The 24,730-nt window shown below is 56.8% G+C and overlaps 9 protein-coding genes across 12 annotated transcripts; all 9 read left to right on the top strand.

The window, feature by feature from the left end:
- Positions 1-135: 135 nt before the first annotated feature.
- On the top strand, positions 136-688 carry ABB37_02903 (hypothetical protein; the record flags this gene model as incomplete). 3 transcript variants are annotated; one of them, XM_015800057.1, is made up of 1 exon in its annotated part: positions 136-688. In XM_015800057.1, the coding sequence occupies exon 1, from the start codon at positions 326-328 to the stop codon at positions 686-688; it is 363 nt and encodes a 120-aa protein (XP_015661659.1). In that variant the 5' UTR covers positions 136-325. The 3 variants fall into 3 exon arrangements, with proteins under 3 accessions (XP_015661659.1, XP_015661660.1, XP_015661661.1); XM_015800058.1 differs by having other exon boundaries at positions 196-688; XM_015800059.1 differs by having other exon boundaries at positions 240-688.
- Positions 689-1,052: 364 nt separating this feature from the next.
- Positions 1,053-1,689, top strand: ABB37_02904 (hypothetical protein; the record flags this gene model as incomplete). The annotated part of the gene is made up of 1 exon (XM_015800060.1): positions 1,053-1,689. Exon 1 carries the CDS (start codon positions 1,147-1,149, stop codon positions 1,687-1,689), a length of 543 nt encoding a protein of 180 aa, XP_015661662.1. The 5' UTR covers positions 1,053-1,146.
- Positions 1,690-2,052: 363 nt separating this feature from the next.
- On the top strand, positions 2,053-5,744 carry ABB37_02905 (hypothetical protein; the record flags this gene model as incomplete). The annotated part of the gene is made up of 1 exon (XM_015800061.1): positions 2,053-5,744. Exon 1 carries the CDS (start codon positions 2,361-2,363, stop codon positions 5,742-5,744), a length of 3,384 nt encoding a protein of 1,127 aa, XP_015661663.1. The 5' UTR covers positions 2,053-2,360.
- An 897-nt stretch (positions 5,745-6,641) lies between these two features.
- On the top strand, positions 6,642-8,434 carry ABB37_02906 (putative mitochondrial succinyl-coa:3-ketoacid-coenzyme a transferase- like protein; the record flags this gene model as incomplete). Its single annotated transcript, XM_015800062.1, has 1 exon — positions 6,642-8,434. The coding sequence occupies exon 1, from the start codon at positions 6,938-6,940 to the stop codon at positions 8,432-8,434; it is 1,497 nt and encodes a 498-aa protein (XP_015661664.1). The 5' UTR covers positions 6,642-6,937.
- A 674-nt stretch (positions 8,435-9,108) lies between these two features.
- On the top strand, positions 9,109-10,731 carry ABB37_02907 (putative mitochondrial succinyl-coa:3-ketoacid-coenzyme a transferase- like protein; the record flags this gene model as incomplete). Of its 2 annotated transcripts, none has more annotated exons than XM_015800063.1 (1): positions 9,109-10,731. In XM_015800063.1, exon 1 carries the CDS (start codon positions 9,223-9,225, stop codon positions 10,729-10,731), a length of 1,509 nt encoding a protein of 502 aa, XP_015661665.1. In that variant the 5' UTR covers positions 9,109-9,222. The 2 variants fall into 2 exon arrangements, with proteins under 2 accessions (XP_015661665.1, XP_015661666.1); XM_015800064.1 differs by having other exon boundaries at positions 9,181-10,731.
- A 2,132-nt stretch (positions 10,732-12,863) lies between these two features.
- Positions 12,864-13,841, top strand: ABB37_02908 (putative trans-sialidase; the record flags this gene model as incomplete). Its single annotated transcript, XM_015800065.1, has 1 exon — positions 12,864-13,841. One exon carries the CDS (start codon positions 12,864-12,866, stop codon positions 13,839-13,841), a length of 978 nt encoding a protein of 325 aa, XP_015661667.1.
- A 149-nt stretch (positions 13,842-13,990) lies between these two features.
- ABB37_02909 (hypothetical protein) lies at positions 13,991-14,734 on the top strand (the record flags this gene model as incomplete). The annotated part of the gene is made up of 1 exon (XM_015800066.1): positions 13,991-14,734. One exon carries the CDS (start codon positions 13,991-13,993, stop codon positions 14,732-14,734), a length of 744 nt encoding a protein of 247 aa, XP_015661668.1.
- Positions 14,735-16,693: 1,959 nt separating this feature from the next.
- On the top strand, positions 16,694-18,621 carry ABB37_02910 (putative mitochondrial succinyl-coa:3-ketoacid-coenzyme a transferase- like protein; the record flags this gene model as incomplete). Its single annotated transcript, XM_015800067.1, has 1 exon — positions 16,694-18,621. The coding sequence occupies exon 1, from the start codon at positions 17,128-17,130 to the stop codon at positions 18,619-18,621; it is 1,494 nt and encodes a 497-aa protein (XP_015661669.1). The 5' UTR covers positions 16,694-17,127.
- Positions 18,622-19,491: 870 nt separating this feature from the next.
- ABB37_02911 (hypothetical protein) lies at positions 19,492-24,232 on the top strand (the record flags this gene model as incomplete). The annotated part of the gene is made up of 1 exon (XM_015800068.1): positions 19,492-24,232. The coding sequence occupies exon 1, from the start codon at positions 20,264-20,266 to the stop codon at positions 24,230-24,232; it is 3,969 nt and encodes a 1,322-aa protein (XP_015661670.1). The 5' UTR covers positions 19,492-20,263.
- Positions 24,233-24,730: the final 498 nt, after the last annotated feature.

A 24,730-nucleotide genomic window follows, 5' to 3' on the forward strand; every position in this document is an offset into this window, starting at 1 on the left:
CCAAAAGATGACACTTTTATTACATCTCTCTCTCTGTGTGTGTGTGTGTGCTACTCTGGGTACGTTACGGTGGTTCCCAACGCCAACCTTCCTTTTGTTTTCTTCTATCATCTCGCCGGTGGAACGGTCGTGAAAAGGACGCCGCTTCTCTCCTCTACTTTCTGTTTTCTTTTTCTCTTTTTATCCGACCTTGCTAGAAAGCACAAGCGGTGCGTTTCTATTTGCGGCGACCCTCCTGTAGTAGCTGAAATACGGTTCTTGTCCCAGCAGCACCGCACTGCGTTGACACCGACATTCCGTGACGCATTGAGGTCAGCGCGACGCCATGAACCCCAAAAAGTACATCGGGCGTCAACTGCGGCCCTCGCAGCTAGCGGCAGAGCTGCTGCCCCCTGATCAGCTGTGGTGCACTGTCTGCCATCAAGCCGTGGAGAAGAAGCGTTTCGGCGAACACGCCCAGACACTCGGCCATCGCCTGGGTAAGAGGAAGCTAAATAAGCTGAAGTACATATCACTGAGCATGTGGGAGGAACATCGCGGCGCCCCACTGGATCAGGAGAGCGCGCATGAGGGTGGGATTGCGGAGGAGTTTGCCCGCTACCAGGCGGACCAGAGGCGTCGCGAGCAACTCTCCGTAGAGGCTGCGTGGAATCCGCCACGCTCCTCGCCGCATCGCGATCTGTTTTAGGGCCTTATTCTTCGCACAAATTGTCATACTCACTCTATCCTGCTGGCTTTTCTTGATGTTGTTTCCACTATGGGGAAGTAAATCCAAATACTTTAAAAGGAATAAGTAGGTTATTGGAAGCAAAAGGTGTGCACGGAGCGGGGTTGTTTATGCCTGCGAGTTGGACAACGACATTTTTTTCTCCAGCACGAATAAACTGGAAGCGGTACTGTGATTCCAAGTCCGTTGAAACGACTCTTACTTTTTTTTTTTTAGCATCTCCTCCTCTTTCTGTTTCTTTTGTTTTGCTGCTTCCCAAACCGGGTGCTGCGCTCTTCTGCGTCTCTTCCTCGCCTTTGACTTTGCTATTTGACTCTGCTCGGTGCATGTTTGTGCAATCTATCGCGTTTTACAGGTCTTCCTCTCGCAAAGCAATTGAAGAACTCCATTCTCAACAACGGCAAAAGAAAAAAGTCAGAATGGAGCAACCGAAGGGCATCAACATTCTCATTACGGGCACTCCCGGCACAGGCAAGACGTCCATGGGCGAGATGCTCATCGCAGAGCTCGAGGGCTTCCAGCACGTCGAAGTCGGCAAGCTGGTGAAGGAGAACCACTTTTACACTAAGTACGATGAGGAGCTCGACACGCACATTATAGAAGAGGAGGACGAGGACCGTCTATTGGACTTTATGGAGCCGCTGATGGTGAAGGGCGGCAATCACGTCGTTGACTACCATTCCAGCGAGCTGTTCCCGGAGCGGTGGTTTCACCTGGTCGTGGTGTTGCACGCGTCAACGGAGGTGCTGTTCGAGCGGCTGACAAACCGCAAGTACAGCGAGGCGAAGCGAGGCGAGAACATGGAGGCGGAGATTCAGTGCATCTGCGAGGAGGAGGCCCGTGAGGCGTACAGGCCGGACGTTGTGCTGGTGCGCGAGAACGATACGTTGGAGCAGATGGCCGCCACCGTGGACGAGATTCGCGATCGGGTGGAGGAGATGAAGGTGTCACGCGGGCTATGAACGCCATCAACAACGAGCTCCTTTTCCTCTTCACCCTTTTTCGTTTAATTGTAACTCCTTGCTAAGTTAAGCAGAAGACTTAATTTTTTATCAAAAGAAGTGTGCTATTCCAAAAGAAATCAATAAACTGGAGCGTCTATTGGCCTGCGTATCACAAGCGTAGCTTTCAGAAACCTTTTATTATTTATTCATATCACTGTTTAATGAGCTTCGTTGAGATGACTGGGTGCTTTGTGCAGATAAAAACATCCTGTTCTCCTTTTACGTTGCTCATCTCCCTCTAGAGATCTGACTTTTCTCTCTCCCCCTCTCTCTGTTCCCCCTTTTGTCGTGAGCGCCGGCGCACTTTTTTGGTGATGCTGTAGCGAGCGCCTTTCTTTTTTTTTCCCCCTGTTCTGCTATTGCCTGCCTTTCCTTTTGTGTGTTTCGCTGCGAATAGCGTAGCAGAGCACTGCACACCCACCTTCGGTACCAGCTCAAAGATAGATAGAAGCACTTTCTCCATCAGTAGACTGCACCTTATTATTTCTATTGTTTTCCCTTTAGAAAAAGGTTTTTGAACATCACATAGACGAATTGTTCTGCTTTCATTGCCTCTCCCCCCCCCCCGCTCCTGTTGTCGTGTTCTATGAGTTTGAGACATCGCTCGACAGAGAGGGAAAGAGAAAACGATGTCCAATACTCACAAGAAGCTTCTCCCGATCGGGAGCAACATGAACGACGCCGCCTACCCTTTTCGCGGTCAACACAAGATGGAAGACTGCATCAACCATGGTCACAGCGGGGTGGCAAAGAAAGCTCCGACATCCATTGGCATGCGCATCACCGGCTCAAATCTCGTCATTGAACAGGTGCAGACACCAAAGGGGGTGGAGCTCGAGTGTGAACTGGGCGTGGACGGCGGCATCCCACGTCCCGTCTCTCTGCAGCAGGCCTCAGCACTGATGGTGCCTGGCGACGGCCATGACTACAACCTTCTCGCCACGGTGAAGGCAAACGGCTCGACCACGAAGCACTACTGTAAGTTGACGTTCAACGGGAGCGAAGGCAGCAGCGTGCTGCGGGTGCGAGCGCCTGAGGGGTGCCCCCCGGAAGCGGTGTACATCGTCGCGGACGGCCGCCGGCTCCGCCCCACCGCTGGTTGGTTTCGTATTCCAATCCAGACCAAAGACTGCGCGCTTGTGGCGAACTTGCCGATGATGGACAACGGCGGTGGGGAGACGAGTGGAGTTGCCTTTCTTTCCCCGCCGCGGAATAGTGGGATGAAAAACGGACAGCGCTGCGGCAGCTCCAAGTCGCCTCTGTCGCAGCAACGCTCCCCAACGCGTCCAGGCAGCGGCCTCGCCAGAGAGCCCACCACCCCCGCCGACGCGTACTTTTTCTTGGAAACGGTTACCGTCGATCCTCCCACGCCGTCGCAGACCCAACAAGCGCTGCTGGTTTGCATCTCCACCGGCCACGTCATCCCGCTGACACCGCAGGGCACGGTGGCGGTCCCCCACGCGGGGGCGCCGTTCCGGCTGGTTTTACCCGCGAAGAGTTTTCACGACGGTATGCCGGCCGTGATGGCCGCGCCTGCCGGTGCTCCGAAGGCGGTGCCGGAGATTGAAACGCGCATTCAGCCCTTCACTGCTCCAATAAACCCGCTCGAGGCAGCAGGCGCGAATGTACCACCGGCGAGCGACGGTACGCCAGCTGCAGCAGGTGGAGCCGCCATGCCGTCATTTGTGGCCACCGCGCCCAATTTCACAGTGCAGCTGATCGGCGAGGATGGGAGCAGCGCGACGGGCCAGGGCGTCGCCACCCTCCCGCTGACGCACCGCCGAGCGCAGGCGATTCAAATCATCGTGCGCGACGCCCAGGGAAATGTAATGGCGCGGCAGAAGTCAAACGTACCGGCGCTGCAGGCCGCACCAACAGCCGTGCGAATGAGAGACGACGGCAGCGGCAACGTCGTGGTGTCGACCAACGCAGGCAACAAGTTGACGGTCGGTGGGGTGCCGCAGGCGAATCCGTTGGCTGGCGCCTTGCTGCCGCGTGTCGTGCCGCAGCAGGTGGTGGTGGAGCAGCCGAACGCAGATGGGTCGGTGTCATCGGTGGCGCTGGAGGTGGCGGCGAAGGGGAGCGGCGACCCAGCGATGCCGCTGGGAACCAATCCCGTGCCGGTGCCGATCCCAGTCGGTGGTGGGACACCGGCAGCAGCGGCGGCGACGGCGGCGAACGCCACGCCGGAGAAGTGGGTGATGGAGCTGTGTGCGGCGCTGCAGAAGCCAAACCCAGAGGAGCAGCGCCGTCTCGTGCAGGCCATACAGCCCTCCACGCTGCCTGGCATGACAGTTGTGAACTTCGTCCGCGATCAGCTGACCCGACAGCCCCCTGCTATTTTCTTTACAGTGTCGAAGAACGGGCTGGAGTCGGTGCAGTGCCCCGGATGTTCGGTGTCGGCCTCCGTCGGCAGCGATCCGCCACGCACAATCCCGAGCTACGGCTCCGTACAGCTTGTTCCAGGCAAACCGGCGACGCTGACGGCGACGAGCATGTCCACGCAGCGGCCAGTTTCAGCGTGCCGCGTGCAAATGTCCAACATGGTAGGCGACAACCCAAACACCTTCACCTCAACGAGCTCCGGCTACAACCCGTACGGCTCTTCCGCATCGGGTGGTGCTCCGGCGGACAAGGGGGACACGGAGCTCGTGACACGAGTGCTGGACAGCCTCATTCGTCACAACGTGAATGCCGCGCAGGTCGCGGACGAGCTGGGCGGGATGTCGACGGCACCGTTTTCATCGCAGGGTCGTCGCCTCCTGCCGCTGCTCACCACGTGTCTGCGCAGCGCCTCCGCGAACGGGGCGGCGTCGGCGGCGGCCAAGGCGGCAAGCGATCAGGCGGCAGCGGCAGCGGCAGCGGCCGCACAGGCAAAGACGAACGAAGAGATTTTTTTCACGTGCGGTCCAGGTTACGTCGACAACATCTACACCTCTACGCCTCAGTTACACCTGTTTGGCGCTATTGACGAGCAAGCGCCGCAGGTACTGCAGCAGCGCGGTCGCGTGCCAGCGCAAGGGACGCTGGAAGGCGACCGCAAACCCTTCTTTATCCGCATCACCGCACGGGACCCGACGACGGGGGCGGTGAAGGCGGAGCGGACGATTACCGTGTTGGGCGTGTCCCAAGCGGCACAGGTTGCGTTGAACGCCGCTCCTGCGCCACCGTCGGCCGCAGCCGTTAACGCCACCCCCTCACCTGCGCTCTTGAGCTCTCAAGGAGCGGCAGGCTATACGCCGGTGCAGGCGCAGCCGGACGCTGTTCGCACAGAGGGCCCGTTTGCGGCCGGTGCCGCCGCGAATACCGCCATGCAATACATCGACGTGTCCCTGCAGACGGTAGGCCAGGACGTGCAGGTCCGCTTTCTGTGCCCGCCGCACCTTCGTATTGTCTGCGACGTGGACGGCGTCGGCGGGCACACGGGCCAGTCGGACTTCGTCACCAAGATGCCGGCCTTACGTGCCCACCGCGTCAACCTCAGTCTGGTCGACACGTACGGGAAGGTGGTGTTTCAGCAGAAGCTGGACGTGCCGGCCATGACATCGCCTGTGTGGGGCCTGGCGGTGCAGCACAACGGCCTGTCTGTCGACCCCGAGAGCGGCAGTCTCGCGACCGCCTCGGTCGACCGCTCACCAGAGCGCGCCCTGCAGGGCAACTTCCTCTCCTTCGACGCCAGTGTGCCGCACTACGTGAACTTGCGCAAGTACCTGAACGGCGTCCACGGCTGCTGCGTCGGCGAAGTGTCGCTGCGGCTTCCCGGGCTAACGCTGCCGCCGGAGCTGGCGGAGGTGACTTCCCTGCTACGTCGTCGTGCCAATGGACAGCTGAGCGACCCGCAGGCGAAGGCGGAGCTGCAGCAGCTTCTTTCTCGCTGCACGTCGCCGGCAGTGGCGGAGCTCATTCGCTGCATCTTGAGCAGCTGGTCTGGTGCTGCTGGTGGGCCAGCGTACAGCTTAGACCCCGACAGCCCATCCAACCGCGTGTTCTTCCGCCTGACAGGCACGGATTAGAGTAAACTGTCTGTGAAGGAAACTCGTGGTGACTGAATTCACTCTATACACCACTTCTTTTTTATTTGTTTTTCCATTGTTTTTGAAACATGGACTAGACTCAAAGCGGAACAAGAGAAGCGGCAAGTTTCCAAGCCGGCGACAAGCACCGGTACACGTAGTACAAGATACACGAGAAAAAGAAAACCCGACATGTACAGTCAATTTCGACTGCGTCCACGTTGCACCATTAGAGGACTGAGAAGCTGGCGTGAAGAGATCTCCGGTTTATTACTATCGTTTGCTTATTCGAACAACTCTTTAGATAATTCTTTCCTGCATGTTTTGCTCTTTGTTTTGTTTCGGAGGCGATCCTCGACGTGATGGAGCTCTTCAAAGAAAGAATAAGAAGAGCGAATACAAGAGAGACAACGAAGGTGTAGCTGAATCCGAGTGCGGTGGACGGAGCTCACAATTCAGGCGGCGGCTACCAACTCTGGCTTTCAAAAGGCAGTGTAAAGATATATATGAAAAAACATTCAAGCGCTGGACGTGCACTTTGAGCCGCTGCCTTCACTTCCATCACGCGTAGCTGAATTTTTTGCCCTGGAACGCTGCCTCTTTTTTTCTTTTAGCGCCGGCAAATTCAACCTCAAGCGTAGCGGCGTGAGCGTGCACGCAAGAACAATAATATCCGGGAAGAAGCTACGGCTTTCAATTAATGCGTTTATGAGTTGCTTGTCAGATAGTTCGTAGAGGCATTACACTGCAATGGATATCGAAATTCGACTTCAACATCCTATAGTCAGTTAAGTTTGGAAGAGCAGCCAGAAATCCCTTTTCTGCTTCACTGCATGTCCTCTTTCTCCATGGGAACACTCTTCTTTATCTTTCCCTTTGTGCTTGATGTTCTTCTGTAGATCACCGTCCATTGCGTACCTGGAAACGGTGCAAACGAGCTGAGGAAGACAACGCAAAGCAGCAAGGCAAGCACCGTACCTATACTTTTATAACAAAGCTATCAACACGTCGGTGCGCGTGTATTCTACGTCGGGAACAAGAGAGGCCGTGTGTGTCGCCAGTTGTATCGCATAATAGTTCTACTTTGTTTTTTTTCTTTGTTGCTTGAACATACTCCCCATTCGACTTTGTTTTGCTCTGCACACGTGTATATATTTCTTTGTTTGAGCAAATTGAGTCTTTTATTGACTTCAATGAAGTCGACGCGCCTGTTTCGTAAGCCAGCCATCATGGGGCTGAAGGAGGCGATGGCGGACATCGAGGATGGCATCACCATAGCTGTGGGCGGCTTCGGCTACGCGGGAGTACCCTTCGAGCTTCTTGCTGAGCTGAATCGGTTGAAGCGGAAAGAGTTAACTTTGATTATGGCCAGCATGTCTGGCGAGGACTGCGGCATTGGCCCCCTCGTACGAGACGGCCAACTGAAGAAGGCTGTCACGTCCTACATGGGCGAGAATCGCGTGTTTGGAGATTGCTTTACCGCCGGCAAGTTCGATGTGGAGTTGTGTCCCATGGGCTCGCTCGCCTCGCGGCTGGAGTCGGGAGGCACCGGCATCTGCGGATTCTACACCACGACGGGCTACGGCACCGCGGTGTCAGAAGGCAAGGTGCCACAACGCTTCGCCGCCGATGGCAGCGGAGACGTTGAAGTCTACTCCGCCCCACGCGAGACACGCTTGGTGGACGGCAAGTGGTGTGTTTTCGAAACCGCGCTGCACGCAGACGTCGCCCTCGTGCGAGCCCGTCGCGCCGACCGGCGCGGCAACTTGATGTTCCACGGCACTGCGCGCAACATGAACATCGCCGCGGCCAAGGCAGGCAAGCTCTGCATCGCGCAGGTGGAGGAGGTGATAGAGTGCGGGGAGCTGGACCCGGACGAGATCCACATGTCCGGCGCTTACGTCGATCGCCTTGTCGTTGTGCCGGATGCGTTGAACAAGTTTGAGTTCCTGGTCACGCGCGAGGAGTCGCATCATCAGAAAGAAAACCACAACGACGCGAAGCACCGCATTGCCCGCCGTGCCGCTCTCGAAGTGCAAGACGGCATGGTCATCAACCTCGGCATCGGTGCGCCTACCTTGGTGACTCCGTACGTCAAGCCAAACACGGATGTGCTGCTTATGGCCGGCAACGGTCTTCTCGGCGTGGGTCCTTTTCCCAATACGGAGAAGGAGGCAGATCCGGATATCCTCAACGCGAGCAAGCAAACCGTTACGGTGGACCGCGACGGTGGGGCGAAGTTTATGGACCTGGTGGAGTCGATGGGGTTTGTCCGAGGCGGTCTCGTGGACATGGCGATTATGGGCACGATGGAGGTGGGCGACAATGGCGATCTCGCGAATTGGATGGTGCCTGGGGGACGCTTCAGCGGGATGGGCGGTGGCATGGAGCTCGTGCAGAGCGGGTGCCGGGTACTGATTCTCACGACGCACACCAACAAAGACGGCTCTCCGAAGATTCTGCGCCGTTGCCGCTGCCCCATCACCGCGGCTGGCGTGGTGGACAAGATCATTACCGAGTTGGCCGTGTTTGACGTCGTGAAGCCTGGGAACGGGCTCAACTACCTTGTCTTGACGGAGCTCGCGGACGGTGTAACGGTGGAGGAGGTGAAGGCGAAGACGGAGGGCGAGTTCCGCATTTCACCCGACCTGTGCCCGATGAAGCAGGCGCCCGTCCCTGAAGGCGCGTAGTAGCAGCGGAGAGGCTCTTCATCCGTGAGCGGCGGCAAGATGGAGGGAGTGACGCACGTCATCATCGTCATCCCGGCTCACCTGCTCATCCTTTTCGTTACGTCGGCGTTCTCTCACAAGAGACTGCGCGATGCAATTGCAGCTCACGTACGGTTGCTAATGCTTTCATTTCTACAAAAAGATTACTAGTTCTCTCTCTCACACACATACACACACAAATAATATCTACGAGGGTCGTCTTGCACGATGAGACGGTATCGAGAGTGCTATCAAGAGCGCATGCATCTATATGCGGTGCGTACGTAGCTTACCAAGTTTCTTCAATGGTTTTCCTTTGCGCTGCTTTTTTTTTGGTTTCTTTGTATTCCGTACTTTTTCTCTGTTCTTGATGACAGACAAACTGTTGAGGAGAAGCAACCAAGACACACGGCAATGTTTGATTGGGCGATGTCACACCTCGCTATTACTAATACTATTATTAATTTTACTATTATTATTATTAGGAAATGTAGCGCCGTTCTCTACGCTGGGCTGCGCTGTGAAGTGTCTTTCATGGATGCGGATGAGCTGAGACTCCGGTTTTCCGTTGTGGAAGTACAACACCTTTTTGAGTTACCTTTCTCGAGTAGCTTCCACTTCTCTCACCACCGATCTTCTTTATCTGTTCCCTTATTAGCCCTCATCGTAGCTCCACGATTGGACACTTTCCCTCGTACTCCCCCCCCCTTCCTTATCACCGCTCCCACAGTACTTTACGAGCCACTATCCGTCTCTACGAAAGAACGAAGATGCTGCGACGTAGCTTGAGGAGCTTTCGACCGGTCATCGTGACCGCCACCGAAGCGCTGAAAGACGCTTCCGACGGCGTGACCATTGCTCTGGGCGGCTTCGGCCTTTGCGGACTGGCCTTTGAGCTGCTCGGCGAACTCAACAGGAAGGGAACGAAAAACCTTACGTTGATTGCGGGCACGACAGCAGGCCCCGAGGACGGCACTGGGCCACTGGCGCGCGACAAACAAATCGGCAAGATCATTACCAGCTACGTGGGTGAGAACAAAGTGGTGCTGGACCACCTCCTCCAAGGAGACTTCGAGGTGGAGTTCTGCCCGCTGGGCTCGCTGACGGACCGTCTGCGTGCGGCTGGTGCTGGCGTGCCAGCCTTCTACACCCCGACCGGCTACGGAACTGCGGTAGCGGAGGGGCGACTCCCCACCCGTTTCATCCCCGGGAAGACGATGCACGCTGCCGCCTTCAGTCAGCCGCGCGAGACGCGCAACATCAACGGGAAGTGGTGCACGCTGGAGATGGCGCTGCCGGCTGACTACGGCTTCGTGCGTGCCTGGAAGGCGGACAAGCGCGGCAACCTTGTGTTCCGCGGCACGACGCAGAACTTTAACCTCATTTGTGCGAAGGCGTCGAAGGTGTGCATTGCCGAGGTGGAGGAGATCGTGGAGTGCGGAGAGATTGACCCGAGGGAGGTGCACCTGCCTGGCGTGTACGTGCACCGCCTCGTGAAGCCGGAGAAACTAAAGCGTGCGGCGGAGTTCGTCGTCACACGCAGCTCGGATGGAAACGGCGCGATTGCAGGTGGTAAGAAGTTGGATGTCGTGAGTCGCCAGCGCATCGCCCGCCGTGCCGCACTGGAGCTGAAGGATGGCATGAATGTCAATTTAGGCGTGGGTTTGCCAAACTTGGTGGCCAGTTACATCCCTAAAGGTATGGACGTCGTGTTGCAGGCGGAGAATGGCCTGCTGGGTATTGGACCTCATCCGCTGCCGGAGGAGGTGGACCCAGATATCACGAACGCGGGTAAGCAGACGATTACGATGATAAAAGACGGAGCGTCCTTATTCGACTGCGCGGAGTCGTTTGCAATGATTCGCGGTGGCCACATGGACCTCACGATGCTGGGTGCGCTGGAGGTGTCTGCGAACGGCGACATTGCCAGCTGGTACCTACCGGGAAAGTTTCTGCGTGGTATGGGTGGTGCGATGGACCTGGTCTCGAGTGGCTGCGGAACCATTGCACTGATGAAGCACACGGACAATGATGGTCGCTCGCGTGTACTGCAGGAATGCAGGTCTGCGCTTACCGGCCGCGGCTGCGTCGATATGGTCATCACCGATCTTGCGGTGTTTGCTGTGAAGAAGGGCACCAGCGGCGTGAACTCTCTTGTCTTGACGGAGCTGGCGGAAGGCGTCACGCTGGAGGAGGTCAAGGCGAAGACGGAGGCCTCTTTCCACGTGTCGCCGGACCTGAAGACGATGCCGCTGGCGCCGGCGTTGAGCGGACGTTGATCAGGTGCGTGTCGTTCGTTTTATTTCCACACAAGGTGTGCTCGAGTTAGAACTTCGCATCTGCGTCTCCTTTTCTTATTGTTTATTGTATTTCTGCTAACTGTTTCGCTGATTAGACAGTCGTGTTCAAGGATTCCTCGCCGGCGACCCACGTGTTCCACAACGCAATCATCGTTAACAGGTTTTATCGAATAGCATGCTTTTATTTCCTTTTGGGGTTTCTACGAGGTTTTCTTTTTGGGGTTGGTAAGCAGCAGTTTCGCCACTGCTTTCAACTCTGCAAGAAAGAATATCTTGCTTTTTTTTCCGTAACTCTTCCTGTCCAGCGTTTTTCTTTTTCCTTTTTTTTGATAGTTTACGAAAAGAATGGAATGATGAAAAGAGTAAGAATGATACGAGGAGGATGAGGAGCAATGGCTCCGTCGTTTGCTGATGACATGATTTCTACCTCTACTACTCTCCCTCGCTCTTCTCCTTCGCCTTATCTTTGGGACTTGCAGAATCAAAGTTCTCACACAACTTTTGAGTTTTTTCTTTTAGCTTTCTTTAGGTAGCAATTCTTTCGCAAGTTTATTTTAGTACGTTAGTATGATTTTTGCAAGGATGGCCTTGATTCCGCGCGGACAATGGGAGGTGCTGAACAGCACCTCGTCAACAGCCCCCTCCTGGAGGAAGGACCGGTGAACGTGCGAATCTTTCGCCAGGCGACGTACGGGACGGAAGTCCCCATGATTTGCCAGCTGGGCATGTCCAGCGGGAGGTTGGCCTTGTACGATGGGAGTACGAACACAGCCATCATGTGGAGCAGTTGCGAACTGCCCATAACTCGGGTGGAGTTCGTCGATCCGGTGGTACAGCAGCGCATGGGAGAGCTGTACCAGATCATGGGGACTCAAGAGGGACGTTTGCAGTGCGTTGAGCAGCAGCAAGGGCTGAGTGCGAACGCGATTACGTCGGCACTCACGTCCTTGCAAGTGAGCACCACCTCGGCCTTGGAAAGGCATGCGTCGGCAGCTGCGTCGGCAGCTACACCTTCGTTGGCGTTCAGCGCGGGCAGGGACGCAAACCTGGCCACGCAACTGCAGGCAGTGAATTACGGTTGGATTTGGAGCGGGAGTTGGCACAGCGTGAGCGTGAGAGAGTCGCTCAGGTGGAACTTCGACTGGGTCGGATGGAACAGTCGACAGGTAGGGATCCCGCGGAGTTAATCGGCTTGCGCAGTGAGGTGGCTCACTGAACGGAGACTGTGCGGACTTTGCAGGACATGAAGCTGCTCGAAAAACGGGTTCTGAACGACGTTGATGAGTTGCGGCAGTTGCTGGCCAAGACTCAACCTGGGAAGACCCATTTGTCGCGTCCTGCAGCTGCTGAGGACGGACTCCACTCGGTGCGGATCACCCCGCCCTCTCCGAGGCACACGACGGCCGACGCGACGGAGAACAGTGAAGAAGATGTCTTTGACGTGACGGACGTGCGCACTTGGCGCGGTGCCCTGGACGGCCTCTCGTTGATGGAGGTTGATATCGCCCTCCGTAAGCTGTTCTTCGATGGGCAGCTTAACGCCCCAACCGCCGAGGCGCAAGGGTGTTACTCCTCTCTTCGGGACTGGGTTCAGAGTGCCCAGCAGATGCCCAGCCTTTTTGAGTATCAGGCCACCCAATGTACCGACCATGTGTCTCGGCTTATCGTGGCACTGAAATCGAACACCTTCCCCGAGTTGACGTACGCCAAACTGGCGTCGGCCAGGCGGGACAGGGTCAATGGCATGGACGCGTTGATGGGTCTCGTTAAAGCCGTGGCCCCAGCCAAAAAAGAACAGTGTTAAGAATGGGCGATGCTGTTTCAGTTGCGGATCTTCGCAGCATTTGGCAGCCCAGTGCCCGGCTAGGGGACCGCGTTCCTTTTCCGGTTCGCGGAAGGTTGCACGATCGTACAGCGCAAAACGCTCTACATCGAGCGATACGTCAAAAAACCCAAACAGGGGGACCAAATGAACCTTTCTGTTTCGTCCGCCTCCGGCGCCTCAACTGCCGGTTTGCACATCGACAGACACTCTAGATACCGGCAGTTCCAAAATAGTGCTGCGCGCCGTGGTGGAGAGTCCCCCTTAACCGTTCTCTTTGTTGCCAGAAATGATGGATGTGGGAGCACCCGTGGGTGTAGGGAAGGAATTCAACCCTGTGCTGCGAATCAATCCGTCTCCAATCTTAAAGCACACGGGGACCGGCGACCGCCTGTACCGCAACGAGCTGGCACCACAAAATCCTACGCTGGTGATGCTCGAGGAGCGAGCCAACGAAGTGGCACATCGCCGGTTGGAAAAGAGCACCTGGGAGCAGCTAGCGTCGATCTGGCGGATGTTCGAGGAGTTTTGCGACAAGATGCGACTGCCCGCTGTGTCGACTTCCGTTCCGCTCTTCCTCGAATCCCGTGCTTACAAGGGGTCGACCAAGGTGCAGTACAGCGTCACGTTGAGGACGATGCTGGATCCGACGGTGACCGCCTTAGACCAATACCTCCAGGGCATGCGGAAGGTGGCGGCGACGGAAGAGGTCAGGCACGCGGTGCCCTTGACACTCGAAGACCTCGGACGGGTCATTGCGGAGACGCCAGCGTGGCGCGACAAGGTTGTGTGGCGGCTGGCATGGATCACGGCAAGTCGCTGGGCGGAGATCGCCGGGCTCACGACGGAAAATCTGCTGGTGCAACCCGAGGGCGACATCATCCTGGATTGGGGGGCGGTCCCCAAGGCCTCCAAAAGCGACCCTTACCGGTCCAGCCGGTATGTGTGGATCAAAGGACAGGATGCCGCCGATCTTTTCTTGTTGAAGACACGTCTGGGACCGAGGGAGCCGCTGACGACGATGAGCACGAGTCAGGCTGCTCAGAAGTTGAAATCGTTGGGAAAAGGCTATACTGCGCACTCCATCAAGGGAGGGGCGGTGAAGCACGCCATGAGGTTGGTGTACGAGCACAACCTCGATTGGAGAACGGGGGTACACCTTATGAAGCACAAGGACCCGAGAGACCACCCGTCAGCGTCGCTGAGATACATGGGGGAGACGGTGGTACTCACGAACGATGTGCACCGCCTGACGCAGTTGATGTGAGAGGAATTCCGCGAGCGGAGCGCTGGCTCGCCGCAGAGACGTTGCCTCCCTATCTCGGTCATACCATCACGCGGCGCACGCATAACACGAAGATTGCGACGCGCGAGGAAGAGAAGTTTATTCCGCTTTAAAAATTCGATGTACGCCCCATGGACGTCGAATTGTTGAAGGCGCGGATGTTGCCGGCAGTGGCGGCACGCTTTAACGAGTTGTGGAGACAACTGGGCTCTGGCGAGGGTAAAAGCCCCGGACCGCAGGGAAGCCATCGGATTTGCACGGCAGACGCGCTGGCGTTACGTGCCGGTGGTATTATTGGCCCTGCATCCGACGCCCCCACAAAAGGGTGGGTAGTACCTTTTTCTGTTGTCGAGGAAAAGTCCACAGGCACACGCCTGCGGTGGATTGCGTGGCCTCGTGTCAAAAATGCGACATTGGAGGATGACGCGGACGTGCCTTTGGAGCACGTGGCCCGGTACCTTCCAGCAGTTCATGCTGAGGTGGCGGCGTGTCTGGATTTGAAGGCGTCCTTCTATCAGGTTCCGTTACCGGTGGAGGCGCGCGCGTGTTTTCGATGCATCGCAGAGAACGGAGCTGTGATGGAGCTGCATCGGCTGCCGATGGGATATCGGGCTAGCCCTGAGGTGATGCAGTTGTTGACGTCCGCGGTGCGGTCTGAGTACCGCGCGCCCCCTGAGGTCCATATCGATGTGTGGATAGACAACATACGGTTGTGGGGGACGGAAGCCGCTGTCCAAGAGTGGACGAAGCGGGTGTTACTTGTGGCAACTGAGGCCCAAGTGACTTGGGGGGAGACGCTGATCGCGACACCCCGGTATCAGTTTGTGGGAGTTAGCTTTGACCACTGCCAGAAGACGGTGAAGCTCGGTGATTGAGTGCACAGGCACATCTGTGAAACGCCTGATCTGCAGACGCTCTCGGTGCGCGAGCGGGAGGTTTTTGGGTCCCGGGTTGTTTTCGCGGCAGCCATTCTGGGAATCTCGCTGGTGCGATATTACTTTTTATTGAAGGTGGTTCGCAGACGGTTGAGTGCTCTAAATAGGGGTTGTGTGCATCTCGATGATCCGGCTAGATTGTCAGACTCGGCTTTGCGAGAAGGGAAGATGCTCTTGGACATTCTGAAAGAGAATGCGGCACATAGTGTGCCTGAGCGTGTGGCGCCTCCGGCTGCCACGTTGGTGACGGATGCGTCGCTGGTTGGATGGGGAGCAGTTCTGTTTTTGGAGTCTGGTGAGATTTTTGTGTCGGGAGACAAGTGGAGTTCCCCTCCGATACTGATCATGCAGGCTGAAGCACGAGCTGTTTGGTATGGGCTGACTGTCTTCCGCGAGCGACTGCCAAGTACTTTGCGCATTTTGATCGACAACACGTCGGTGCTGTCTTCTGTGCGCAAGGGAACGACGAAGTCGGAAGCGATGGCGATGGAGTTGGTGCGTGTGTATGATTTGTTGGACACTTATCGAGTGTCGGCTACATTTCAGTATATCCGCTCGGCGAGCAATGCCGCTGATAAGCCTTCTCGAGGTTTGCCGCTAGATGGGAATGACTTGGCGATGGGGTATTACAAGCGAAGAGGAGACAGGGATCCTTGGGTTTAACCAATTCAACTACCCTTGTTTGCCACTTCGTTAGTAGTGCTACCTATTAGAAAAAATGGAAAAGGAGGAAATCTCCAAGTCCAGTGCACCATTGTCCCCTGACGTTGTAGGGAGTAAGTTTGGCAGCGGGACGCTGCGCGGGGTGAATAGATAATATGTTGGAAGCCCACCGCGAGTATGGAGGGTGGAATCAGGTCTCAGCTAATGCATCTCTCTCGGACTCTTTGCACCTCTCGATTCTTCTATTCTTTTTACATTATTTTGGGGAAAACGAGACACGTCACCTGCGTTAGCGCTTTGCTTAATTCGACTATATATTTTTTTTGTGTCTGTCTGAGTGTGTGTGTGTGTCCGCTTGCGTCACCGCCCTTCCTCCGCTTCTACCCTTTTGAGTTGTTTTTCCTTTCTTTTTTTTAAAGACATTGAAAAATATGCACGGCAATTATTTGTTCCTTTCTTCCGTTGTTTGTGTTCTTCGTTGCTTCGCCTCACGTACGATTTCTTCGCTTCCTGTGAGACAGGTTCCTGCTTCGTGTGTTTGCTCCGCCCACGGTGCCACACAGCCGCGTCTCGTGGTACTCAGCATGAGGTTCCGTGTTTGGCTTCACCGCTTTGTGACTTTTCTTTTTCCCTTTCTTGCCTTCGCGAAGGAGTCAAGATAGCGAGGGCCCGGAAAGGGATAAAGTTGTTTTTCGAGCGTGTGCATGGAGAAACGCGGGAACGGGGAGCGCTGTACGAACAACTTGCTCTGACGGGTAACTATATTTCTCTGGTCATCGAGGAATCACTGCGAGCGTACCGACAACTGAAACCCCAGCAGTGAGACAGTCTAAAATCCAGGTGCATGTGCATCCTGCTATTCTCTCGACATGGCGGTGGTGCTCACGTGCACTGAGTCGCTTGAGTCCCGGCCACGTTGACGAAACGAAGAGCTTCACTTTCGTTCCTCCGCTCGAATGGGTACCTTTTCAAGCGCACGCCTCAGTCTCCGTGGGAGGAGTAGGAAGTGCACTGCCTCCTCCGGCTGCTTGGTCGCAACGCAAACGCGTGTGCACGCAGCTCAGTGCCTGTCGAGGCACAAATGGTCGCCACACTTCCGCCTCGGCTATCCGGTTAGGATCTTCCCTTACCCCTTTCGTGCCTGCAGCACGCGTTCGTATCTCTTCCTCACCCCCGTTCCTCTCTGCCTTTCTCTCTGCCTCCCTCTCCATGTATGTACCTTGACGCGATACTCGAAGGAAACAGAGCGGTCTCTTCCCCAGACAGCGGCTTTCTGTTGCCTTTCCATGAACGTAAAGACATAAAACCGAATTCGGACTGATTGCCTTTCTGTTGTGTCGTTGCGCTGCGAAGGAGCTCCTATCGACGGCAACCTTACGCCGATCTCTTCCGTTGCGAAACGCAGCTACCTCTTCTTTCTCTTGTCGGTCTTTTTTGAATATATATATTTCTTATCTTCTCCGTGTCTAACTTGTTTGGTCTTCTTTCCACCAAACCTCGTGGCTCCATTCGCCTTTCTCTCGTTCACAGTTGTTCCGAGGGGAACACAAAACTCACGTGTGTGCGTCACTCTAGCGAATCTGCTTGGGTATTGTTTCTGCGGACTCCCTCAAGACGCAGCGGGCACATATATTTCCTTCTATTACTTTCTTAAGCCAATACGGAAAGAAATGCTCCGTCGAACTGTGTGGGCGCTGCGCCCGGTGATCATGAGTGCGGCGGAGTCCGTGAAGGACATTCCCGACGGCGCCACCATCGCCGCCGGCGGTTTTGGCTACTGCGGCTTCCCGTTTGAGCTGCTCGACGCGCTGAACGGCGCGAAGGCGAAGGACCTAACCGTCATCGGTGTGACGATGGCGGGACCCGAGGTGGGCTTCGGCCCCTTGGCTCGCGACGGACAGCTGAGGAAGGCGATCACCAGCTACGTGGGTGAGAACCCGCTCTTTACGAAGCACCTCTTCAACGGTGATTTCGAGGTGGAATTCTGCCCAATGGGCTCGCTGACGGACCGTCTGCGTGCGGCTGGTGCTGGCGTGCCAGCCTTCTACACCCCGACCGGCTACGGAACTGCGGTAGCGGAGGGGCGACTCCCCACCCGTTTCATCCCCGGGAAGACGATGCACGCTGCCGCCTTCAGTCAGCCGCGCGAGACGCGCAACATCAACGGGAAGTGGTGCACGCTGGAGATGGCGCTGCCGGCTGACTACGGCTTCGTGCGTGCCTGGAAGGCGGACAAGCGCGGCAACCTTGTGTTCCGCGGCACGACGCAGAACCTCAACCTCGTTTGTGCGAAGGCGTCGAAGGTGTGCATTGCCGAGGTGGAGGAGATCGTGGAGTGCGGAGAGATTGACCCGAGGGAGGTGCACCTGCCTGGCGTGTACGTGCACCGCCTCGTGAAGCCGGAGAAACTAAAGCGTGCGGCCGAGTCCGTGGTGGAGCGGAGGCCTGGATTTTCGTCCGGCACCGGCAAGAACGCCAGCGTGGAGCGCAACATCATGGCCCGCCGTGCCGCACTGGAGCTGAAGGATGGCATGACGGTGAACCTTGGTATTGGCGTGCCAAACTTGGTGGCCAGTTACATCCCTAAAGGTATGGACGTCGTGTTGCAGGCGGAGAATGGCCTGCTGGGTATTGGACCCTATCCGCTGCCGGAGGAGGTGGACCCAGATATCACGAACGCGAGCAAGCAGACGATTACGATGACGAGTACCGGTGCGTCCTTATTCGACTGCGCGGAGTCGTTTGCAATGATTCGCGGTGGCCACATGGACCTCACGATGCTGGGTGCGCTGGAGGTGTCTGCGAACGGCGACATTGCCAGCTGGTACCTACCGGGAAAGTTTCTGCGTGGTATGGGTGGTGCGATGGACCTGGTCTCGAGTGGCTGCGGAACCATTGCACTGATGAAGCACACGGACAATGATGGTCGCTCGCGTGTACTGCAGGAATGCAGGTCTGCGCTTACCGGCCGCGGCTGCGTCGATATGGTCATCACCGATCTTGCGGTGTTTGCTGTGAAGAAGGGCACCAGCGGCGTGAACTCTCTTGTCTTGACGGAGCTGGCGGAAGGCGTCACGCTGGAGGAGGTCAAGGCGAAGACGGAGGCCTCTTTCCACGTGTCGCCGGACCTGAAGACGATGCCGCTGGCCCCCCTGCAGCACTAACAGACCCCACCCGTCTTCATTTCTCGAATTTCGTTAAACGGCGTGCACTGTGCCGTGTTTTCCAGTGGTGTTCGAGCGATCCGTCGTGTGTGGTGGGGGGGGGGGTCGGTTTTTTTTTCCTTCTGTTATGTGTCCGTTGGTGTTCCGCCCACAAAAATGCACTCGTGTTTGGTACATATGTTTTGATTCTCTCTCGCTCTGTCATGCTGTCGTAGTAGATGCCTTCTCCTCTGTCCTATTGACAGTGCACTTCCGCTCTGCGACGTGGGGAGCAAAGCTAATAGCTTTATAAATTATCGTTGTAATAGCACAGTTCAACCAGTGCGGTTTTGAAAGAATTCTTTTTTCTAGCTTTGCTGGTGTTTGTCTGGATCCCTTGGGAGTAGCTAGACCACATCGCTTTTGGTATTTGCTACGCGTGAACGTCGACGGCTGGATCACGCTGGCACATACTTTGCTTAGCGAAAAGTCCACACACGAGGAATGAAGACGACGGAAGTGGGTCATGAATGCGTGCAGTCCACGCTGGTTGCCCCTAAGACTGATTGCGCTAGTTACAAGCACACACCCACACGCACACATGAGACGTGCAGCTGTCTAATGATGGCTTGCAACGGCAAAGCTGCTGTTGCGTGTGATTGCAGCGCTGACTGGCGAAGGCGCAATTGGTGCTCGTCCAAACTGAAGGTTGTGCTTCATTATGGCTTGACACTTCTCTGCTCTTTACTGCTCCACTCTTCTACGCCTTCTACCTATTTTTCGCACCGTGATGGATTCTTTCTGCATGGGTTGTAAAACGCTGTTGAACACCGATCAAATGCTTTGTCCGTCCTCTTCCGTGACCTTCGACCATGATCTCTACGGATTGAAAGCACCGCGACCCAATCTTGTGCGTCTGCTTTGTATTCTCACTCTTACTATCGGTAAGCGCAACATCTGCTGTGCGTATTGAGTGTTGCTGCTAGCGTGAGGCACACGTTTTTTCCCACGAGGCGTGAAAAGGTGTTGGCAGCTACCAGAAAGGCGATTAAGCAACAGATGAAATGCGGTTTTGTGGACTAGATTGACCGAATATGTTTTCTTGTTATGCTTTTCTTCTAGTCATCTTGCTGCGGTAGAGGTTATTGTTCTCTGTTTTCTGTGGTTCTGACCTTGATGGGAAGTTCCCTCCCCCGCGCGTTTTTTAGTTCGTCGCGGTCCGCCTTTTCTTTTGCGCTCAGCCAACTCCCTATACACTTTGTTGCGTAGTTTCTTGTGATAGTACCTTGGGCGTATAGTGTTGTCTTCTCTGCCAGTTTCTTGGTATTTTCACCTACTTCCATCTCATCTTATTTTTGAACACAGGTGGAGCTTTTCCCCTCCTTATTCCTCTTCCGTTTCGCCTTGAAAAGGCCGTCTTTGGCATTTGTTTATGTATTAGTAATTCTCAGCATATCTCTCCCTAGAGCTCTCTCCACATATCTATATATTTCTTCCAGCGGTAATAACCGCTGTTGGTTCTCTTTCAAGACGCCTAGTAGTGCGTTGCTGTCTCCCGCCCTGTTTTTCTACGCACCGCCATCTTTCGTTGTTCTCATTTTGTTTTTCCCTTTTGTGAAATCCTACCCTCTTTCTTTTCGTCTTTATCCTAAGCCGTATTGCCATGCATCTCCCGCAGGGCTCGAGAAGGTCGACGCCGGAGCCGCAGCACTCCCCACGGGTGCGCTTTTCATCCGTTCCGCCCTCCTCCCCGATCCTCACGTTTAGTGTGGTGGAGTGGACGCCGGCGAGTGGGCTGCAGGGGCGCCTGTACCCAAAACGTGCGACGTCGCTGCAGCGGCTCGATAACAACGCTTCCGTCGCCTCCACTGAGGAGGAACGGCGCGATCCGCGAGACAGGGTCGTCTTCGAGACAACGGCGGGTACGTGGTCGTGTTTCCGGCAGATTTCCTGCTGCGGTGACGCGCTGGTTTTGGAGGACGCCGGGACCATCGACGTCGGCCCTCCTCGTCGGCACGAGTACACGTGGCAGCAGGGCCCCGGCCGACTCCCCTCCATTGAAAACGGCAACACGAGCTTCGGCGCGAGCGGGGGCTGGCGGCAAACGCTCGCCTCCGTCTCGCAGAGCGCCACGGAGATGGACGCCGAAGCCGCGAAACACGGCACACTGATTTCGCGTCCGTCGCACCACCGGCGGGAGATTTCCCTGCAGGACATCCACTCGATTCGCCGCCACGTCTTTAAGCGCCCGCTGCCGTTGACCTTCAACTCGAACGGCTCTCTCGTGGATGCCGCGAGGGAAGAGTCGCGGGGCGGCCGCTCGAAACACCCGCACCACGGCTCACGCGACGACGATCTCGAGAACCTGGAATGGCGCTATGAACTGTGGGGGCCAGTGGGGGTAATTTTTATGCTGCGGGGAGGAATGAAGCTTTTTTTGGTCTTCGCGTCCGGTCAGCACGCGGAGCAGATCGAGGAGCTGCTCATCGACTTTGCCTCCGGGCGAGGCCTGCAGCGTCGGCAGCGGCAGAAGGCTCTGGCCAAGGCTGCGAGCCAGACGCCTGGCTCGCAGGCCATGACAAACAGGTCTGTGTCCGCAGCGGGCAACGGTGCTGGGTTTCCCGAGTCGCCCGGGATACCAGGCTCTCCCGCGGTGTCGTACCCGTCGCTGCGGTTGTACTCCCCCGAGACCTCCTTTCAGGGCGCACCTGGGTCGCCGTCCTTCCCCACATGCAACTCACCCGCCGTTACAGATGCCATGGTGCACCAACTGCCGTCGGCCAACGCAGTACTAAGCTCGGCCGCATCGGTGGCGTCTACAGGCTCACCTTCCGTAGGACCACAACGGCGCCCCCGTGCAAATGGCTCGGGCCCTGATGGGAACGGGTCCTTCACGGGTTTTCTCTTGACCCCGCTTAACACCACGTCGGCTTCCGCGTCCGTCAGCTCTCACCCGAGCGTCTCGCTGCCTACTGAATCGCCTTCCACCGGATATTTGTACTGCCGCCCGTGGGGAGAGGCGACCCGTCACCGCCGCTATTACCTGCGACTCGCGTCTGCGTCTCCCACGAACACTCTCGTGCGTCTCTCCCGTCACCGACTCTCGACTTGGCAGAAAATTCGCCAAACTCTGGGCCACGAGCCGCGGTGCGTCTCCATAGACCTGAAGCGCACGTACCTCACGCCGAGCGCCACCCACGAGAACATTTTCCAGGTGGAGTCGGTGGTGGACACCTATGCGCAGTACAAGGACGTCCTGCCGCTCGGGGGAGCCGTGGCGACTGCGGGACCGGGCGATGAGGCCCAGGCCCCGGTGGCCGCGCGACGACGGGAAGCGGAGCTGTGCCGATCCCGTCCAATTCTCTTCGAGGCACTCGCCAAGACGATGCAGGAGCGCGCGGAGTGGTTGGCGTGGCTGCAAGCCCGTGGGGCAACGGTGCTGCGTGTGGCGACGACGGATACCGCACACACCGACTCGTCTGCGAGGGACGGCCCTCCGGCCCCCTCACCGAAGCGGCCGTCGTTTCACCCACTCGGCCACCAGCTCTTCCCCTCCAGTTCGATGGTCAACACATCCGTCCCCGATCTCGCCCCCGCCAACGCCGTCGATCGGTGGGTGCCGAATTGCGGCATACCGACGACCGCGACGGACACCGCCTCCTCCGTCGACCCCCTCGGTGGTTCACATCAGCTTCCGCTGCCGTTGAAGGAGAGCGACAGTGAGCGTGAGTCGACGTCCGCCTCGGTGCGGGCGAGGGGGCCAACCAACGCCCCAACGCGTTACCCACAGCCGCACCCGCGCCGGACAGAGCTCTTTCCGTCTGCGTCGCCACCGAACGCCTCGAAGCAGAGCAACTCGTCATCGTCCCCTGATCCAGTCTTCAGCACGTTGCCGTCGCTCGCGCTCGAACAGCGGGGCAGCAGCAACAGCTCCCCAGCGCGGCGTCACCACGACGGCGACGAGCCCGGCAAGAACGCCATCGTTGTCGCGGATGGTGAGCGGGATGAGGAGTTGCAGGCGGAGAAGGTGCAGAGACAGCGTCGGCAATTACAGGAGCTGATGGACCTGCGAGTAGAAGAGTTACAACAGGATGAGAGGCAGCTTTCATCGAGTCTTCGGTCGCTCATGAGCCCTCTGCGAGGAGAGCCGGAAATGCTGGAGCAGACCTTCAAACCGGCACGACGTGGCGCTGACACCCCGCAAAAGAAGACAGATGTGCCGCAAGCCGCCACCGCAGCTGCCCATCAGGGCAGGAAGCGAGTTCTACTACGTGGAAACCATACTGGCAACGACGATGGCGGCGGTGATGATGTGTCAGCTGCGGAAGCGACGGCGTTGGCATCTCCCGGGGAGGAAGGGGCAACGACGGAGTGCACGCTGACAGGCACCGGGCCGACGCTGGTCGGCGCAGCACGCACGCCGATGTACCTGGAGGACACGTCCTCTGATGATGACAACGCGTGCGATCCCGCGCCGTTGCCGTCGAACACGGCGCCGTCAAAGTCGCCGTATTCGACGACGCCGTTGTTGCCTTCCCCGCCGGAGGTCGCCCAGCGAGACGCCGATGGTGGTGGTGCTCGCGCTAAAGGTCAGATGGCAGACGCCGACAAATCGACGCCCATCTCGACAAAACGGCCTGCCTCTCCAGGCTCTGCTTCCACCGTCAAGAATACCCGTGCGCCAACCGCAACGCCTTTACCTTCCCGACTGACCACGGTGATCTCGGCAATGGACGAGGACGCAGCGGGCCAACCTTCCATTTCCAAAATTCGACTTTCACAGGATCGTCAGTCGACACGTGCGAGCGTTAGTCCCTCGCCTGACGCACCAAGCGGCGCGCCATCTGCGTACGCGCTGCTCGCCACGTCTCCAACAATGCCGAGCGCAGAAACATCACCCGTGCGCAAGGTACTTTTCTCTCCCCCGAAGAGGGAGGACGATGGTGCGCTGACCCCCGATAGAGGTGGTCACATCACGGCGAAGACGTCCTCGGTGGAGTTGCCGTCCGTACCCGACGCTTCGTCGCTGAGCAGTTCGTTGCGGCAGCGAAAGATAACGGTCATAACGGACGAAGAAGCGAGCGACCCGTCGGGCTTTAAACCCGGTGCTGACACGCTCATCGCGAGCCCTCATCAAGTCCCACCTGAAAGCAAGCTGGATCCGCGTTTGGCACAGTTCCTTACCCCGGCAAACCGCACGGACAGCGACCTCAAGGGGAGCGGTGTGAAGATCATCAGTAGTCCCTTGCAGGCTCGTTTGATGCCGCTTCCATCCGTCATCAGATTTGGCATCCGTAGCGACAGGTACTCTAGCGACTCTTCTGCCTCGTCGCCTGCGGTGAAGCACCACAGTGTGTGTGACAGCCCGCTGCCACCCCCGCGCGTGGGAAGTCCTACGACGGCGGGTTGGCACCATACACCGCTGGGCAGCAGACTGGGGGTTCGAGTCCCGTTGACCCATGCCACAGATCACAACGGCGACAGCGGCACGTCGGTGCAGAACAGTGCCTCAAGCCGGGCGACCCACCGTGACAGCGCATATCTGTGCGGTTCTTTTCCGCTGCAGAGTCGAGATGAAGTGGAGCGGCGAAAGCGCGCCTTTCGCGACTCCTTGTTTGTCAATCAGGAATGATTGGGGCTGCTCTTGCAGCTCTGAAGCGTGCCGGTGTTGTGACGTCGCGAGTGCCCTCATTTGAATCGCCTCATTTTCATATTCCTTTTTCTCTTTTTTATGGATCGCCAACCTGCTTAATTGTTTTTTTTTTTGAAATCACCTCTTCGCTTTTGTACGACTGAGTTTTCGATATTTACTTTCATATTCCCTCTTTCCGTTTTTTTCTTCGTTTTCATGCGCGGCGTCTCTGCGTTGTTGAGTTTGTTTCTGTAGTACCCCCATATGAGCCTCTTTAACTTCCCGCTCTCCTCGTTTTCCCACCTCTTTAGACTGAGTTCTACACTCAGACGCTTCCGAAAGTGAACCGTTAACTACACCATCCTAAACGATGCCTCGCCTCAGTTGTAGGTGGTCTATTCGAATTTATCTATGTACTCCGAGAACCATGTTTTTTTTTTTTGCTGTGTGTGTGTGTGTGTCTGTGTGTGCTGCGGATGCACAGCCCAAGTATCGAAC

Source organism: Leptomonas pyrrhocoris (genome assembly GCF_001293395.1).
Source record: "Leptomonas pyrrhocoris isolate H10 chromosome Unknown, whole genome shotgun sequence".
NCBI classification, from domain to species: domain Eukaryota; phylum Euglenozoa; class Kinetoplastea; order Trypanosomatida; family Trypanosomatidae; genus Leptomonas; species Leptomonas pyrrhocoris.